The 19,051-nt window shown below is 49.2% G+C and overlaps 1 protein-coding gene across 1 annotated transcript; it reads right to left on the bottom strand.

The window, feature by feature from the left end:
• Window positions 1-5,853: 5,853 nt before the first annotated feature.
• Window positions 5,854-7,720, bottom strand: LOC147090521 (zona pellucida sperm-binding protein 3-like). The gene is made up of 5 exons (XM_085977043.1): window positions 7,119-7,720; window positions 6,928-7,031; window positions 6,660-6,837; window positions 6,443-6,569; window positions 5,854-5,913 (listed from the first exon to the last, which is right to left on the bottom strand). Exons 1-5 carry the CDS (start codon window positions 7,265-7,267, stop codon window positions 5,854-5,856), a joined length of 618 nt encoding a protein of 205 aa, XP_085833169.1. The 5' UTR covers window positions 7,268-7,720.
• Between the last annotated feature and the right edge of the window lie 11,331 nt (window positions 7,721-19,051).

Here is a 19,051-nt window from a genome sequence, read left to right as displayed (position 1 = left end):
GATCATCTTCCAACATTCGATGGACTCTGGAACAGTACCCATGGATTGAAGGGTAGCTAATGTTACCCCACTATTCAAAAAAGGTGGTAGAGAGAAAACGGGGAAATACAGGTCTCGGTAAGCCTGACATCGGTAGTGGGGAAAGTGCTAGAGTCCATTATAAAAGATGTAATAGCAGAGCACTTGGAAAACAGAGACAGGATTGGACAAAGTCAACATGGATTTACAAAAGGTAAATCGTGCTTGACTAATCTACTGGAATTTTTTGAGGATGTAACTAGTAAAATAGATAAGGGAGAATCAGTGGATGTGGTGTATCTGGATTTTCAAAAGGCTTTCGATAAGGTTCTGTAGGGGGTTTCTCTTGCTCTTTCTGGTCTCCTGCCAGGCTTCGTGCAATAATTACCCTTGAGTGGTTCGACCCACTCCCCCTACGGTTCTAGACCTTGGACTTCGGTGCAGAGAACAATAGTGCAGAGAAAGAACTCAATAGACCAGGTTGAATAGCACGAAATGGATGCTTTTATTTTAAACAGTTTGAAGCATTACAAAATACATGTCATAGGCACAGATTAAAGTTACTACAATCATGCACAAATTTATGAACTTGACTCTATGGAAATGGGGAACACACGGCACATCGTAAAAGGGGAAACACATTATGATTTCCCTTAACTCCCTCCCCTATACCTAAACTAAGTTTCGACCTGGGGAACTTGGGATCATGCTCACCACTCTCGAAATCGCGAGAAAGGGGGGGTTCGCAGCCTTTTTGGCACCGCTTTCCGTCGTCACGTGGATTTGGAAACTTCTGGCGCAGTCGATATTCTCTCCTCCCTCGAGGCGGTGGGGTAGACCCAGCCTCGATGAGCGCTCGTTAAGGTTGAGATCCACTAGGTCGATTTGGGTTCATGGAGCAGACCCAGATGCAGGCTATGCACTTGGGAGAATCTTGTGGCCTAGATCGCCAGTCCTCCAGAGGGTTTCTTCTCCGTCGGCCTGGGTCGTCGATGATCTCCCGACCCCAGTACCCGGGCCACCCTCGTCGTCTTCTCGTCGTGGCCGAGCCTTGTTTGGCTGAACACCGACCACGTTGTCCTTTTACCGAAACCATCCGTCTTTAAAAAGACGAAAACGTTTTCATCGATCTGCCGAAGTGGAAGAGGCGCCGATCCGGGCACCGTCCGCCCTTCGTTCGTTCCTCGTAGAAGAAAATTCTTGAAGAAATGGAAGCCTGAAGTCGCCCAACAAGAAGCCGTGGCAGTGAAGAAGAAGTTGTTCAAGTAACCCGGAGTCCGAAGTCACTTAGATGGACTTTCAATCCATAGTTATACTCTTTTGGGACAGTCTTATCTTTTGCCAAATCATAGTCCTGTCTTTGTATTAATTTTGGCGGGCAGAAATCTCTGCAGGGGCGCTTTGTCTTGTAATGGAGCCGGTGATAACTTAAACTGGCCTTCCTGGCCGATAATGTCTTTCAATGTCTTTTGCATTGTCACCGTGGCTCGGTTCGCATATTGATCGGTCCAGACATTTTCCTTGATGGCTGCTAAACGGTTTTTCCTTTGTACGATAAATGGGTATAAGTGTTTTTACATTGTCCGCCCATATCTTGATGGGCCCCATCCTGTACTTATAATCCGTTGAATATGTATGCTGTTGCTCTGAGTTTCGGTTCCCAGAGACTGGCTTTCGTGGGCTCACTGTCTTCAATCCACAAGCCTGTCTGGCTTGCAGTAACAGAAATAAAATGGTTCATAAACTGATCACGGGGCCTGGCGGCCATTTTGTATGCCCTTTTATCAAAGGTTTTTCTGTGCAAGCTTACTTTGGTCAATAAACAGTCTTATTTTATCCAGTTTTCTTGCGTGATTTTTGCTGAAAATTGCGAATCTTACAGTTCCACCTAAGAGATTAGCGTGTAAATTTAAGGCACATGGGATTGGGGGCAAGGTGTTGACTTGGATGGAGAACTGGTTGGCAGATAGAAAGCAGAGTTGGAATAAACGGGTCTTTTTCCGAGTGGCAGGCAGTGACTAGTGGGGTACCGCAGGGATCGGTCCTTGGACCCCAGCTATTCACAATATATATTAACGATCTAGACAAGGGAACGAGATGTAATATCTCCAAATTTGCAGACGACACAAAGCTGGGTGGGCGTGTGTGCTGTGAGGAGGATGCCGAGAAACTACAGGATGATTTGGACAGGTTGGGTGATTGGGCAGAAGCATGGCAGATGCAATATAACGTGGATAAATGTGAGGTTATCCACTTTGGTGGCAAAAACAGGAAGGCAGATTATCTGAATGGCAATAGATTGGGAGAAGGGGAAGTGCAACGAGACCTGGGTGACCTTGTGCACCAGTCGCTGAAGGTAAGCATACAGGTGCAGCAGGCGGTTAAGGCGGCAAATGGTATGTTGGCCTTCATAGCGAGAGGGTTTGAGTACAGGAACAAGGATGTCTTGCTGCAGTTGTACAGGGCCTTGGTGAGACCACATCTTGAGTATTGTGTGCAGTTCTGGTCGCCTTATCTGAGGAAGGTTATTCTTGCCTTGGAAAGAGTTCAGCGAAGATTCACCAGGCTGATACCCGGGATGGCAGGAATGACGTATGAGGAGAGATTGGGTCGATTGGGCTTGTACTCGCTGGAGTTTAGAAGAATGAGAGGGGATCTCATTGAAACTTATCAAATTCTGGCAGGACTGGACAGAGTAGATGCAGGGAGGATGTTCCCGATGGTCGGGGAATCCAAAACCAGCGGTCGCAGTCTAAGGATAACGGGTAGGCATTTTAGGACAGAAATGGAGGAGGAATTTCTTCACCCAGAGAGTGGCGAACCTGTAGAATTCTCTACCACAGAAGGCAGTAGAGGCCAATTCATTAAATATATTCAAGGAGGTGTTGGATATATTTAAGGCTAAAGGGATCAAGGGGTTTGGGGGAAAAAAGCAGGGACCGGGTACTGAACTTGGATGATCAGCCATAATCGCATTGAATGGTGGAGCAGGCTCGAGGGGCCGAATGGCCTACTCCTGCTCCTATTTTCGATGTTTCTATGTAATCGCTCCCCCATTGTTGGCCTTGCCTTCAGCTGCCTGGGCCCCCAAACTCTGGAATTCCCTCCCGAAACCTCTCCAGTGCTCTATGCTCCTTAAAACCTACCTCTTTCACCAAGCTTTTGGTCATCTGCCCTAATATCTCCTTATGTGGCTTGGTGTCAAATTTTATTCAATAGGGCTTCTGTGAAGCACCTTGGAATATCTCAGTACGTTGAAGGGGCTACATGAATGTAAGTGGTTAAGTATTGACAACAGTTCTACTGCAGATTTCAGCCAGCATTCACTGACCAGGGTCGGCCACGAGAGATACAAAAGTGTGCTCGTTAAGTTGGTGTGGATTCTATCCCCACCTGCTGTTGGAGATCCAGTACGGCAACTGAATCCCCATTTGGGGACCTAGTATGTTGGTTAGGTATAATTATTTTTTATTGTAGGTCCCACACTCACGTCAGATGTTTAGAAAGAAGAGTCTTTTATTTATACAGCACCATACCCAGATTCAGGACGTCCCACCAACACCTTAAACATTCACTCCCTCCACCACCGGCGCACGGTGGCTGCAGTGTGTACCATCTACAAGATGCACTGCAGCAACTCGCCCAGGCTTCTTCAGCATCACCTCCCAAACCCATGACCTCTACCACCTAGAAGGACAAGGGCAGGAGGCATATGCGAACACCACCACCTCCAAATTCCCCTCCAAGTCACACACACCACCCTGACTTGCTAATTTGTCAATCCTTCATCGTCACTGGGTCAAAAATCCTGGAACTCCTCAACAGCACACTGACCAACTGGACTAGAAGGCAGCTCACCACCACATTCTCAAGGCTAACTAGGGCTGGGCAATAAATGCAGGCCTTGCCAGTGACACCCACATCCCATGAACAAATTGAAAAATGCATTTCATAACCAATGAATTACTTTTGAAATGTAGTCACTGTTGTCAGAAACATGGCAGCCCATCAAGAGCCTACAAACAGCAATGTGATAATGGCCAGATCATCTTATGGCGTTTGCTGATGGATAACAATTGGTCAGAGGAAGAACTCCCCTGCTCTTCTTCCAACAGTGCCATAGGATCTTTTACATCCACCCGAGGGGGCAAAAGTGGCCTCAGTTTAACTTCTCATCCGAAAGATGGCACCTCTGACAGTGCAGCACTGGGAGTGTCAGCCTGGATTTTGTACTCCAGGTTTCTATAGTGGGATTTGAACCTACGACCTTCCGACTCAGGCTAGAGTGCTGCCCACTGAGCCACGGCCAACACCGAAAGCCATTTAAGGGGCCTTCAGAGATGCAATTTCTCAGCTGACTAATCCTGCAGGTTAACAAGCCATCGACAGCACAGAAACAGGCTATTCAGCCCAACTAGTCCACGCCAGTGTTTATGCTCCACACGAGCCTCCTCCCACCCTTCATCTCACCCAAACAGCATATCCTTCTATTCCTCCCTCATGCTTAGAGCTCCCCCTTAAATGCAGCTACACCATTCGCCTCAACCACTCCGTGATAGCGAGATCCACATTCTCACCACTCTCTGGGTAAAGAAGTTTCTCCTGAATTCACCATTGGAGTCATTAGTTAGTTACTACCTTGTAGTTACAGGCCCCTAGTTCTGGTCTTGCCCACAAGTGGAAACATCTCTATCTAACCTAGTCACAATTTTAAACACCCTCAGCCTTCTCTTTCCTAAAGAAGGCATCCCAAACAGGTCAATCTTTCCTAATAAGAATAATCTCAGTTCTGGAATCATTCTAGCAAATGTTTTTTGCACCCTCGCTAGTGCCGCTATCATTTTTAGAATATGGACATCTACCCCATGTAGACTTATTATCCCAGTCAGTTATAGAGGACTAAAGAACCTCCACTTCTAGTAATAAACTAATCCCAGCATTAAAATTTCCAGGAACGTTGCAATTTCATGGGGCTCAATAATCAGTCCCACTAACCTCACTCCACAAGAGCCCCACAAAGCTCCTTAACAAGGGACAAACAGCAGGCCAAGATAACTCGCTCCAGGCAAACACTTCCAAGTTGCTGTTAATAAACTAGTGAAATGGGGCAGATACCCCAGTAGCCTGATATCTGGTGAAAAGATTAAATACACTCAGTAGGCATGCCACTGGGTCAAGAATCATTAATGGAAGTAAATAAATATGGAAAACTTCCCATATTCAGAATGCAAATCCCCAGCTGTGATCAATGACCAAATGCAAGCAATAACCATTACAGATTTGCTAATTTCACCACTTTATTAATCACAAGTTGTTGCGCAGGGTTTGCTTGTGTTTCCTGTACAGGAACAAGGCGATCAAAGAAGCAGAGATCAGAGAGACAGCAGTCACAGTCAGGGCCACCATCAGGACCACCTCAGACTCCACACCTAAACAGCAATGAGAAACCAACAGTGAGTGAAGGAAATACTGAGGGGGAAATGGAAACTAGCAGTCGGCCAACTCACCACCTGGAGACCTCTCCTCCATCCGTTGCTCAACCTCATTAAGGGACTCGGTTGCCAGGTCTGTCACATCAGTGTCCAGAATGACCAGGGGCCCAAGGGAGGCCTCACCCTCCCACTTCAATTCAGCATCGCTCCCTGCGATATCAAACATTCCAGTTAGAGAGGGTAAAGGGCAACCTCCAACATCTAGAGAATCAATGTCCTACCAGCTTCAGGTACAAGAGCCCTCCTTCCTCTGGAATCAAATCCAAACTCCCTTGTGGCACTGCAGTTGCCCAAGTGACAACAGGCACAAACGTCATTGTTGGATACTTCCAATGGGGTCCAGCTAAACAAGAGAATCAGTTTCACAATCAGGTTGGGCATCACTTCCCCACACAACACATCCCTGAGGGAGAGAGGGGGCACTTACACATTCTGCATCTTCTGGAAAGTACAAGCTTTGCTCATGGAATCTCTCCGATCCACTGCAGCAACCTTCAGGTGACAGGAGATGAAAATCTGAGGGACACAGTCAACACAAGTCATTATATAGTGACTCCCTCCCAACTTGGGAACTCAATGAACAGGTGGATTCAGGGGACAAGTAGCAGAATGGATAGCAAGCTGGCTAGAAACAGAGAAAAGTGGTTAATGTTAGTGATTCATAGGATCACAGGATATACAGCAGAGGGATTTCAGGGGAAACTTCTTTACCCAGAGAGTGGTGAGAATGTGGAACTCGCTACCACAGGGAGTGGTTGAGGCGAATAGTGTAGATTCATTTAAGGGGAAGCTCGATAAACACAGGTGGGAGAAAGGAATAGAAGGATATGTTGGAGAGTTAGATGAAGAGGAGATGGAGGACACTCATGTGGAGCACAACCCAGTTACGCAGATTGGCTGTAAATACTTTGCAGTGGTCGGCTTCCTCTTACCAAGGAACGATCATCGCCAAAGAAGCGGAAGGCATCCAAGTCAAAGTGGAGCTTGTCCAGCTCACGCTCGTCTCTTGGCAACACGAAGGTTGAGAAGGAGTCCTCAGCTTTGCTGTCCAGGAGGCAACTGAAGAAATAATTTTAAGAAAGGGACATGGAGTGAATCAAGAGAAGCCATTGAGACAGGATCAGCTGGAGAAAGCAGAGCGCTCCTTACCCATTGTAGTCAATGATGCTGTATCTCGGGGCGGAGTCCTCGTCTGGGCTCAACGTAGCGACACAGCGATCAATGTAGAGCTTCAGGGGCATGTGGTTGGTCATTGAAACAGAGGCCTCAATGTGAATGAGGTCACCCAGGTAGTAGACAGTCGAGGTGCGCTCTGTGAGCCAGACATCTGAAGTACAAGAGGGACAAGGGTTGGAGACTGGGCACAACTCCCAGTGGGTGACTACAGGAAATCATTCCCCATCCACCCATCACATACCGTTCATTAGGCGCAGAGAGAATGACAGAAGCCCCTCTCCAGACTTGGTGGAGCTGAACGGGATCCAGGTGGGCTTGATCGGGTTACTGCTCACATTGCCCTTCCTGGAAAGACAACAGAGCCATTTTAGGACAAGGTCAGAGAACTACACCAGCTGTAGACGTTATTTGCGACAGTGTAAAGAATCTTACCTAAAATAGTGGCACTCAATGGGAACGACAGCTCCATTAGTTCTCACAATGACTGATCCATGGGCCTTGGGGGTGTGGTTCAGGTGGGTGGCGTAGACCAGGAAATCTCCAGACATCTGAAAGACATCAGGTTCAGAAATGGACAACATTCTACTCAGGTGGTTGGAAGTTGTGCAGCCTCAGCAGCTAAAGCAAGGAGGGGGATTGCAAGCACAAGACAATTAAACAGAATAAAGATTCAATGAAAGGACAGCTTCACTTCAATAAAAGGAGCCACAGGTTGATAATTTAGAGCAATGAATAGAACAAGATTAAAGCCTCATTTAAGCCAGACTCCCCTGTATTCTGATACAAAGGAGTGGAAGAAAAAAAACTCAATATTGTAGATAACTAAACCCCCAGTGACCTGAAAATCCACAAGACAGGATGTAAGGAAGGAAAAGTTAAGAACTAAGTGAAGGATCAAGGCCAATAAGGCCGAGATCAAAGTTGGAGACACTCAGGAAAACCAGTTAAAGCAAAGGACAATACATAATTCAACACAAGTCTGGAGGTTTTAAAAGCAGGAGACAGGAATCAGGGTAGGAAAAACAAGTTGGGTCTATTCCAGCCACCAAGCTTAGAGCAAGAGTTGAGGAATCACATTACCTTCACTCTGCTGCCACACTCATGGAGCCCATAGTCAAAGAGGACAGTGTGGTTCTGAGAGTAGATCCCGGTTGACGGACAACCTGCCGTCCCCAGGGTCAGGTCAGCAGCTTTAATCAGGTGCCTGGTTCCAAATAAATCCATCTGTACCCTGACCAGCAGGTTGTGCTCTCCACACTGCACCCTCACAGTCTGCAGTGGAGACACACTGCGCCCCTCAGACACACTGAAACCGGAGCCAAAGGGAGACCCAGGAGAAGGGACTCGCTGAGGCCCAGGGGTGGCTTTTACTCTTCTCCATGGAAACCTCTGGCCCCCAAACTGTTGCCAAATATCAGAGGAACAAACAGCTCCAACTAACACCAGCACTGGGAGCAAACCCCTCACTACAAAATCCCCCATGATACTAAACAACTCAACTAGCCCTGCACCCACCAACAAGCACCTTTTATACACACAACCTGCAGTCACATTGAGCCGATTAACCCCAATCTCCACAATTTCTACCCAATCACAGAACTCATGGATTTATTGCCAGGAGGGCTTATTTTAATTCAACCAATCGGAGTGACCCTTTTGATTGGGTGGTTAAGCAAATCTACAGTAATCTTTTTTGTGTGGGTGATTAACCAATTAGTTTATAAATAAAACTTTAAAGGAACCTTAACAAATTAATTTAAAATTTGGCTGCTCTTTTTGATTAAAGCAATTGACTGTAACTTAAGAAAACATTCGACCAATAGGGGTGCTCTTTTGATTAAACTAATCAACTGTAAATTAATAAAACTTTAAATAAAACTTGAAAAAAAAGAAAAAAAAATAATAAAAAAAGGAAAAGAAAGACAGAACTGATGGATTTATTGCCAGGAGGGCCTATTACAATTTGGTCAATCACCCCCACCTGAAAGAGTCACACAAGGGCACATTTTGATGGGCACCATTAATACAGTTGTCATCCACTTTGGATCTAAAAAGGATAGATCAGCGTACTTTCCCAATGGTGAGAAGCTCGGAATTTAGAAAGTTAAGGGGTGATTTGATTGAAGTTTTCCAGATATTAAGGGGAACCGATAGGGTACACAGAGACAAACTAATTCCGCTGGTTGGGAGTTCAGGACAAGGGGACATAGCCTAAAAATTAGAGCCAGATCTTTCAGAAGTGAAGTTAGGAAACACTTCTACACACAAAGGGTGGGAGAGGTTTGGAACTCTCTTCCGCTAACGGCAGTTGTTGCTGGGTCAATTGTTAATTTTAAATCTGAGATTGATAGATTTTTGATAACCAAAGGTATTAAGGGATATGGGCCAAAGGCGGGTATATGGAGTTAGGTCCCAGATCAGCCACGATCTCATCGAATGAGGCGACAGGCTCGAGGGGCTGAATGGCCTCCTCCTGTTCCGATGTTCCTATGTCTAATGTGGATTTCTTTAATTGAGCCATAAAATGACATGGGTTGTCCCGGTGTCATCAACAGAGGAACGAATTTATACCTGGCCTCCCTCTTTAAGTTGGCACAACTAACAAAGGAACTCAAACACAGAATGTTCTTTCGACAAAACAACAGGAAACTCATAAAAGTAAATCATAATTATGTTACTCGTGTCGATAAGACTCTCCATTCCCTGCGGTGCCCATCGGTTGCGGGAGGCCTCGAGTGTACCGGTGGGCATTGCCCGCTCCCTCTCCAGGGAGCCTGGCGTGCAAACACTCGGAGTCCAATGGGTTTTCCAGAAGCTTCTACAAGTGGCTGGATCCGGACGGGATCATTGCCTCATTGAACCGGATCGGAAAGTTGGACCTTAATCAGTTGATATGTACTGTGGGACATTAGTTCGGACAGACTCTTTGTTCTTGTTAGTGGTGTCCTGTCCCTTGTGGGGAGGACCCCTTATAGATGATCAGTGTGGGCCTGAGCTTCACCCACTGCCCCTAACTCGTAGTCTGCAAAACAGGACAAGATCCCCCGTCCCTGCTGATAACTAAAAGGACATCACGAGGGGGAAACAGTCTATCCAATTAAAACCCCCAAATAGAGGCAAAGTCACTCTAATTGCAATTGTCCTGTTTCATACAGTCGGATAAAGAGTGTGATGGTAAATGGAGACTGTCACACTGGAACAACAACACCAACTTGTCATCATATCGCACCTTTAATGCAGAAAAACATCCCAAGGTGCCAATGGTGGAGTGAAGGAAGGGGAGGATCCACAAATGGCCGAGCTGTGGGAACATGAAATCTGAGGGAGGTGGTTAATAGGGTCTGATCCTCTGAGGTTGGGATTTGGGACCTTTTTTGCGCAGAGCACAGGGAGCTTTACTGTGTATCTAACCCGTGCTCTACCTGCCCTGGGAGTGTTTGATGCGACAGTGTAGAGGGAGCTTTACTCTCCATCTAACCCGTGCTGTACCTGCCCTGGGAGTGTTTGATGGGACATTGTAAAGAGAGCTTTACTCTGTGTCTAACCCGTGCTGTACCTGCCTTGGGAGTGTTTGATGGGGTAGTGTAGAGGGAGCTTTACTCTGTATCTAACTCATGCTGTATCTGCCATGGGAGAGTTTGATGCGACAGTCTAAAGGGAGCTTTACTCTGTATCTAACCTATGCTGTACCTGCCCTGGGAGTGTTTGATGGGACAGTTTAAAGGGAGCTTTACTCTGTATCTGACCCGTGCTGTACCTGTCCTGGGAGTATTTGATGGGACAGTGTAGAGGGAGCTTTACTCTGTATCTAACCGTGCTGTACCTGCCCTGGGAGTGTTTCATGGGACAGTGCAGAGGGAGCTTTACTCTGTATCTAACCCATGCTGTGCGTGTCCTGGGACTGTTTGAAGTGACAGTGTAGAGGGAGCGTTACTCTATATCTAACCCGTGCTGTACCTGCCCTGGGAGATTTTGACGTGACATTGTAAAGGGAGCTTTATTCTGTATCTAACCCGCGCTGTAGCTGCACTGGGAGTGCTTGATGGGACAGTGTAGAGGGAGCTTTACTCTGTATCTAACTCATGCTGTAACCTGTATCTGTTACATCGTTATATTATCACATTATTCAATGGAACTACTTGTTACATTGTTATATGGAACTACTTTGGTTAGTGCATTTATACTGCTATGTGGCACACTGTGTCAGGCAGTGCACAGTGCAAGGTCGGACATCTTGTATCACTCCGCACCATGCGGCAGCAACATCATGAAAGCACTGAGTAAAAGCTGTAAACTAAAAAGGAGTTAAAAGTGTCTGTATTACATAGTAATAAAAACACAAGGGGACACAACAGTATCTAACTTATGCTGTACCTGCGCTGGGAGTGATTGATGAGACAGTGTAGACGGAGCTTTACTCTGTATCTAACCCGTACTCTTGCTGCCCTGGGAGTGTTTGATGGGACAGCGTAGCGCGTGCTTTGCTTTCTATCTAACTCCCCACCCCACAGAGCCCTCTATTTCATTCTCCCTCATCTATGCTACCAGCCTCCTTTACAAATGAACAAGAGGAGTCCATTCAGGCCCTCGAGCCTGTTCTGCCATTCAATTCGATCATGGTCGATCTGTATCTCAACTCCAAATATATCTGCTTCAACCACTCCATGTTCCACATTCTGTGTAAAGAATGTCCTCCTAAATTCTTAATTTGATCTGTTAATGGCCATCTTATATTCCTGCCCATTTGCCCTCACCATCTTGTTGCAGTGGTGCCTTGTTACACCGCCCAATGTTCAACTAAGCAAAGCATTCAACTCACGTAAATCAGACAAAAACATGACAGAGTCAAAGGAGGAGACATTAGGACAGGTAAATGCCTGGACACTGATGTAGGTTTGAAGCAATGTATTAGGAGGAGAGGTTGAGGGATTTAGGGAGAGAATGTCTGAGCTTAGGGGCTAGATGTCTGAAGGCACGGCCACCAACAGGGGGTGATGGGAGGTGGGGTGGGCGAAGGATTTTGGGCGGGTGGGGGAAATACACCAGAGGCCAGTGTGCAATGAAAAAGATAATTGATCATTTACCAATCCCCTCAGCACTGTTTGATTCCACTACCCACCCATGTGTGATGGTGGGTGGTAGGTTACATCACTATATTCAAAAAGGCAATTGTAACTAACCTTTAAGGGATGTTAAATGTGGAACAGAGCCAGCAGAGTGACAGTACGAGGCCAAGGCACACCTACCGCCAGCGGACATGGAGCAAGATGGCCAATTAAGGAGATGCTGCTTTGGTCTAGTCTCTTGACCCCGATGTGGGACTGGAACCTTCTCACAGCAGACTCCTAGCTGGGTGTCTGTAACCCCATCTACTCGCTCTAGAAAGATGGCAGAAACTCCCCATCGCTTTCATCCCTTTACAAAGGTCACAATATTACTGCAGAGAAGCTGGGATTGTTCTCCTTAGAGCAGAGAAGGTCAAGGGAGGGGTTCAAAATGGTAAGGGTTTTGATTAAAGTAAATAAGGAGAAACGGTTTCCACTGACAGAAGGGTTAGTAAATAACGTCATTGACAAGAGAGCCAGAGATGAGGAGACTTCTAATATAAAGAAGAAGTTGTGATCTGGAACACGCTGCCTGAAAGGGCGGTGGAAGCAGATTCAATAGTCTCTTTCAAAAATGGGAATTGGATAAATACAAAGAGGTGAAAATGGCAGGGATATGGGGAAGAGCCGGGGGGAGTGGGACTAATTGGAGAACTCTTTCAAAGAGCTAGCACAGGCATGATGGGCCGAATGGCCTCTTTCTGTGCTGTATGATTCCAGTTGCCATCCTATTAAGGCCACAATCTTATTCCAGGTGCAAATGCCTACTTTCAACTACCCAAAACTGCGCGGTGTGTGGTGAAATTGTCAGTTAAATATAGGCCTCCAAAACTGGTCTAGTGTCATTTAGACAACTTAGTTCAAACCACCATGACAGTGTATTTAAAAACCAGTTCAACACCATAGACTGTAACTCAACCAAGTCACATTTCAATTTCATTGAAGCATTTTTTGACAAATAAAGCAGCTCATTTGAGGGAGAGGATTCAGTTGTGTTTCCTGGACAGTAGGAAGTCCACCAGAGAGGCGGAGATCAGGACCTCAGCTGCCAATGTCACAGCCGCAACCAGAAGCAGCTCAGAACCCACATCACCTGCGGAGAACGAGAAGCCAATATGGAGTCAGGAGTCACCTCGATAAGAACTCGGAACATCCTCACGAGTCCCAACAGCTTCACTATCCACCGAATGAACCAGGTTCAGATCTACATCCAGAACGATCAGAGGTCCAAGTGAGGCCTCACTCTCCCACACAGGCTCAGACTCTGCAACAATTAGTTCCATCCAGTTACAAAACATCCTTCTTCACCCTCAACACCCAACACCACCACAACATTCCAAGCTCAGATGGGACCTCCCTCCTGCACCTGGAGTGTGGTCTTCCTCCAGATCGCAATCTCTGGGCTCTGCAGTTGCCCCCATCACAACAGGCACAAACCTCATTGGATCCTTCCAGCAGGGACAGGCCCAACTCGTTCACCGGGGACCATCTAAACAAGGAAGCAAGCCATCGGTCAGAATGCATCCATACGCCAAAAAGAAAGAGGTCCACCATTCGGGGGTAGATTCCTCTCACCGGTTGGCTGGCTTCTGGAAGGAACAGGCTTTGTTGACTGAATCTGTCCTTTGATCTGCTGCAGCTACTCTCAGGTGGCAACTGATGAAGATCTGCAGGAGACACATCCAGGAGTTACTCAGCGTCAACGCTCACCGTCTTACCTTCCAACATCTGGCCAACTCTTACCAGGTCCCTGGCATCCTCAAAGAAGCGGAACGCATCCAGGTTGAACCAGAGCTTGTCCCGGTGATCTCGCGGCGACACAAAAGACGAAAGGGAGTTTTCGCCTCGGCTGTGTCAACAGGCAACTGGAAAGAGGGTGGGAAAGAGCTGCCCGATTGCCTGCCTCTCTTCCGCGGCCACGTTCGCGCCCGGGTGGCCCTGGATATGGAGTACGCGGAATCCACTGGCACGCTTGAGGCCTTCCGCGACCGGTGGGCGCCGCGGAGAATGGAGTGCATCATCACCCCCGGCAACCAAATTTTAATTTGATTTGTTAAGGTTCCTTTCAAATTTATGTTAATTTACAGACCTTATCGTTTGCGACCCTTTAAAAAGGGAGCACATGGTTGACTTTTAATAGGCCGTTGCCTATGATAAAGAAAGAGGCAGAGATTGGGTTGACCTTCTCCAAAACCATCAATAGAAAGACATTGGGCGATGTCATCAACCAAAAACCAAACCAAAGTGCCCCCATTGGTTGGAGAGCTTTGGGAACCATCGGCCCAAAGTCGCCTGTAAAAGAAAGAAATAAAGACTTGTATTTATATAGCGCCTTTCACAACCTCAGGACATCCCAAAGCACTTTACAGCCAATGAGGTACTTTTTGGAGCGCAGTCACTATTGTAATGTCGGAAAGAAAGCAGCAATTTGCGCACAGCAAGCTCCCACAAACAGCAACGTGATAATGACCAGATCATCTGTTTTTAGTGATGTTGATTGAGGGATAAATATTTGCCAGGACACCTGGGGATAACTCCCCTGCTCTTCTACGAAATAGTGGCCATGGGATCTTTTACGCCCGTCTGAGAGGGAAGACGGGGCCTCAGTTTAGCATTGCGGCCGAAAGACGGCACCTCCGACAGTGCAGCACTCCCTCAGTCCTGCCCTGGGGTGTCAGCCTAGATTATTATGCTCGAGTCTCTGGAGTGGGACTTAAATCCACAACCGTCTGAGTCAGAGGCAAGGGTGAGTTTGGGATCGATACAGGGTTATGGAGAGAGCAGGGCAGTGGGATTAGTTTAGGATTGATACAGGGCTATGGGGAGAGAGCGGGGCAGTGGGATTAGTTTGGGATTGATACAGGGCTATGGGGAGAGAGCAGGGCAGTGGGATTAGTTTGGGATTGATACAGGGCTATGGGGAGAGAGCAGGGCAGTGGGATTAGTTTGGGATTTATACAGGGCTATGGGGAGAGAGCGGGGCAGTGGGATTAGTTTGGGATTGATACAGGGCTATGGGGAGAGAGCGGGGCAGTGGGATTAGTTTGGGATTGATACAGGGCTATGGGGAGAGAGCGGGGCAGTGGGATTAGTTTAGGATTGATCCAGGGCTTTGGGGAGAGAGTGGGGCAGTGGGATTAGTTTGGGATTGATACAGGGCTTTGGGGAGAGAGTGGGGCAGTGGGATTAGTTTGGGATTGATACAGGGCTGTGGAGAGAGAGCGGGGCAGTGGGATTAGTTTGGGATTGATACAGAGCTATGGGGAGAGAGTGGGGCAGTGGAATTAGTTTGGGATTGATACAGGGCTGTGGAGAGAGAGCGGGGCAGTGGGATTAGTTTGGGATTGATACAGGGCTATGGGGACCATGTGGGGCAGTCAGGTTAGTTTGGGATTGATACAGGGCTATGGGGAGAGAGCGGGGCAGTGGGATTAGTTTGGAGATTGATACAGGGCTATTCGGGTAGAGCGGGCCAGTGGGATTAGTTTGGGATTGATACAGGGCTATGGAGAGAGAGCGGGGCAGTGGGGTTAGTTTGGCATTTATACAGGGCTATGGGAAGAGAGTAGATCAGTGGGATTAGTTTTGGACAGTGACGGCTGATTTACCATTTTGGACAGGTGTGGCCTACACTGCCTAACCAAGCCAGCTTGTTCCCATGGCAATGGGGCCTTGGCACAGTCCTCCCAGCAATCTGCCTGACACTTTTTGCGTAGTCTTTGTGATGAAATGCCAACAAAAAAGACAGGGCTGAAGTGGGAGCTGCCTGACCATCGTGAGCCGGAACGCTCAGCCGCTGAGTCGAGGACATGACTACGACCCCTGCACTGGAAGTCTCGGAGAGGCAGGTTTGGATTGCTGCATCGGAGAGAGAGAGCTGGCACTGATTTGATGGGCTGAACGGCCTCCCGCTGCGCTGCGAACCTCGGGGGTTCAGAGACACCTGAGCCAACAAACTCATCTGATTGGCGGTCCGACAGAAAACCGCTCCCACCGCACGTGCTCAAAAGTTTCTACCCCCATCGCAGGCAGAAGAGTCTCTGATCTTCAAATGTAATTCACTGCCTGAAGTGTTGTGAGGCATTTTAAAGTGGTAAGGAACCATATAATTGCAGATGTTATCAATAAACCTGAAACCTGCCCCAACAGTAGATCATCTTAAAGGTGTCAGCCGGTAGCACACTTGCCTCGGAGTCAGAAGGTCGAGGGTTCAAGTCCCACTCCAGAGACTTGAGCCCATAATCCAGGCTGACACTCCCAGTGCAATGCTGAGGGAGTGCTGCACTGTCAGAGGTGCCATCTTTTGGGTGAAACGTTAAACCGAGGTCCCATCTGCCCTCTTAGGTGAATGTAAAAGATCCTACGGCTGCTATTGGAAGAAGAGCAGGAGGAGTTCTCCCCAGTGTCCTGGGGACAATATTTATCCCTCAATCAACATCACTAAATACAGATTATCTGGTCATTTTCACATTGCTGTTTTTGGAAGCTTGCAAATTGGCTGCTGCGTTTCCCACATTACGACAGTGACTCCATTTCAAAAGTACTTCATTGGCTGTAAAGCGCTTTGGGACATCCTGAGGCCTCCAGCCCTACAACACCCCCGTCTCCGAGATATCTGCACTTCTCCAATTCTGCCCTCTGGAGGATCCCAGATTTCAATCGCTCCACCGTTGGTGGCCTTGTCTTCAGCTGCCTGGGCCCCAAGTTCTGGAATTCCCTCCCTAAACCTCTCCAGCGCTCCATGCTCCTTAATACCTCCCTCTTTGACCAAGCTTTTGGTTATCTGCCCTAATATCTCCTTATGTGGCTTGGTGTCAAATTTTAATTGAAAGCGCTTCTGGGACATTTCAGTACGTTGAAAGGGCGACATAAATGTAAGTGGTTAAGTATTGACAACAGTCCTACTGCAGATTTCAGCCAGCATTCACTGACCAGGGTCGGCCACGAGAGATACAAAAGTGTGCTCGTTAAGTTTGTGTGGATTCTAGCCCCACCTGATGTTGGAGATCCAGTACGGCAACTCAATCCCACTTGGGGACCTAGTATGTTGGTTAGACAATTATTTTTTATTGTAGGTCCCACACTCACGTCAGAGATGTTTAGAAAGAACAATCTTTTATTTATACAGCACCATACCATGTTCAGGATGTCCCACCAACACCTTAAACATTCACTCCCTCCACCACCGGCACACTGTGGCTGCAGTGTGTACCATCTACAAGATGCACTGCAGCAACTCACGAAGGCTTCTTCGGCAGCATCTCCTAAATCCATGACCTCTACCAGCTAGAAGGACAAGGGCAGCAGGCGCATGGGAACACCAGCCTGGGGTCCGGGTCGGGCGAGTCCTCGGATGATGAGCTCGCCCAAAGTGACCCGGTCGTCTCCCAGGTGCTGCTCGACCTCGTCCAGCCGTTGACCGAAATTACCCCATCCGCTGGGTCGGAGGCCGGTGGCGCGGAAGAGGGGGGCCCTCTGTCTCTGTCTCTGTCTCCGGCGCCGGGCGACATGGAGAAGTTCGTTTTTACCTACTCTCCGATCTCTCCGGTCGTTCTGGCGCCTGGGGCGGAGGGGGGCTCTGAACCGCCGCCGTCTTCTGGCCCGGCGCCCCTAGAGGAGCCCAGGGAGGAATCCTCCGCTACCGATCCTGGGGGTGGGATCCGGGCGGAGGCGGGGCCGGCCGTCGCGTCCGAGCCGCTCGCTGCGCTCCGCGTGGCGGACGGGTCGGCCGCCGGTGGCGACCCCCCGGAGGAGGAGGGGGACTCTGTGGTGGGGGCGGAGGAGGAATGCGACTCCATCGCTGATGAGGAGATGGAGGACCTCGCGCCCCTCGCCGGGACCCCCCTCATTCCCATTGAGGATCTCCGGGACTTTGTGGCCACGTGCCAGGGTCGTCAAAGGACCCGGCTGGCCCTCGATAGATGGTCGGGGCTGGCGCTGCTCGTCGGGTCGGCCCGCGTCGCCTTCAAGACCATGGTCGCGGACGCGGGCGTGGACCCGCTCGAGCTGCGTCAGTTCCGGTCCTTCCTCACTGGGCTGCAAAGGGAGTGGCGGTCGACTAGCGGCCGCCCTCCCTTCCCCCGTTAGAGTTAAGTAGGGGTTGGATTATGCTTCTGAAATGAAGATAACCATAGCCAGCCTCAACATCAACGGCAGCAGGGAAGCTAGCCGCAGATTTAATAACTTTTCGGTCCTTCGGGACGGGAAGTATGCGGTGTGCTTCCTGCAAGAAACCCACACCATTCCGGGAGACGAGGCCACGTGGCTCCTGGAGTGGCAAGGAGGGGTCAGCATGAGTCACCTCTCCAATGTTTCCAGTGGGGTGGCTATTTTGCTGGCCCCGCATTTTCAGCCGGAGATCTTGGGGGTCAAGGAGCTCGTGCCGGGCCGCTTGCTCCAGGTCACTGTTCGCCTGGGGGGCGTGCCGCTCCATTTAGTGAACGTGTACGCCCCTGGGGCCGGTGCGCAGCAAGCGCGCTTCTTTGAAGAAGTGTCCACTCTTCTGGGCTCCATCGACGCGGGCGAGTGCGTCGTCCTCGGGGGGGATTTTAATTGCACCCTCGAGGCAAGGGACCGCACCGGCCACCTGCGATGCCCGGCGGCGATGGAGAAGTTGAGGGACCTGGTCGGGTCCCTCGACTTGGTGGACGTCTGGCGAAATCTCCATCCCGACTCCAGCGCTTTCACTTGTGTGAGGCCTGGGAGAGGTGCGTCCAGAATCGACCGCCTCTACATTTCCAGGGCATACGTTTCCTGCGTTCCGGCGGCTTCCATGCGGCCGGTGCCGTGCGCGGACCACCACCTGGTGTGGGCGGAGCTCGTTCCACTGCGCGCGGGGGGGGGGGTCCGCGTACTGGCATTTTAACAACCTGCTGCTGGAGGACGCGCGGTTCCAGGATTCGTTTCGTCGGTTCTGGGCCGGCTGGAGAAGGAAGCAGGGGGGCTTACCCTCCTTGAGGCTATGGTGGGACGTGGGCAAGGCTCACGTCCATCTCTTCTGTCAGGAGTATGCGAGGGGGTCGACCAAGAGGCGGGAAGCCAGGGTCGGGCGGTTGGAGAAGGAGGTGCTCGACCTGGAGTCCCGTCTCGGTCAAGTCGTCGAGGACCCGGCCCTGCGGTTGGTGTACGAAGAGAAGAAGGGCGCGCTGAAGGACCTGCAGCTCGTCGGGTCCCGAGGCGCGTACGTGAGGTCGCGGATTCAGTTCCTGCGGGACCTGGACCGCGGCTCCCCCTTCTTCTACTCGCTGGAAAAAAGACGGG

The sequence above is a fragment of the Somniosus microcephalus genome, unplaced genomic scaffold (genome assembly GCF_052327205.1).
Source record: "Somniosus microcephalus isolate GS21.2 unplaced genomic scaffold, FLI_Smic_1.0 unresolved_chr4, whole genome shotgun sequence".
In the NCBI taxonomy this organism is placed as follows: domain Eukaryota; kingdom Metazoa; phylum Chordata; class Chondrichthyes; order Squaliformes; family Somniosidae; genus Somniosus; species Somniosus microcephalus.
The sequence above is the reverse complement of the archived record's forward strand: the minus strand, read 5'-3'. Positions and strand labels throughout refer to the sequence as shown.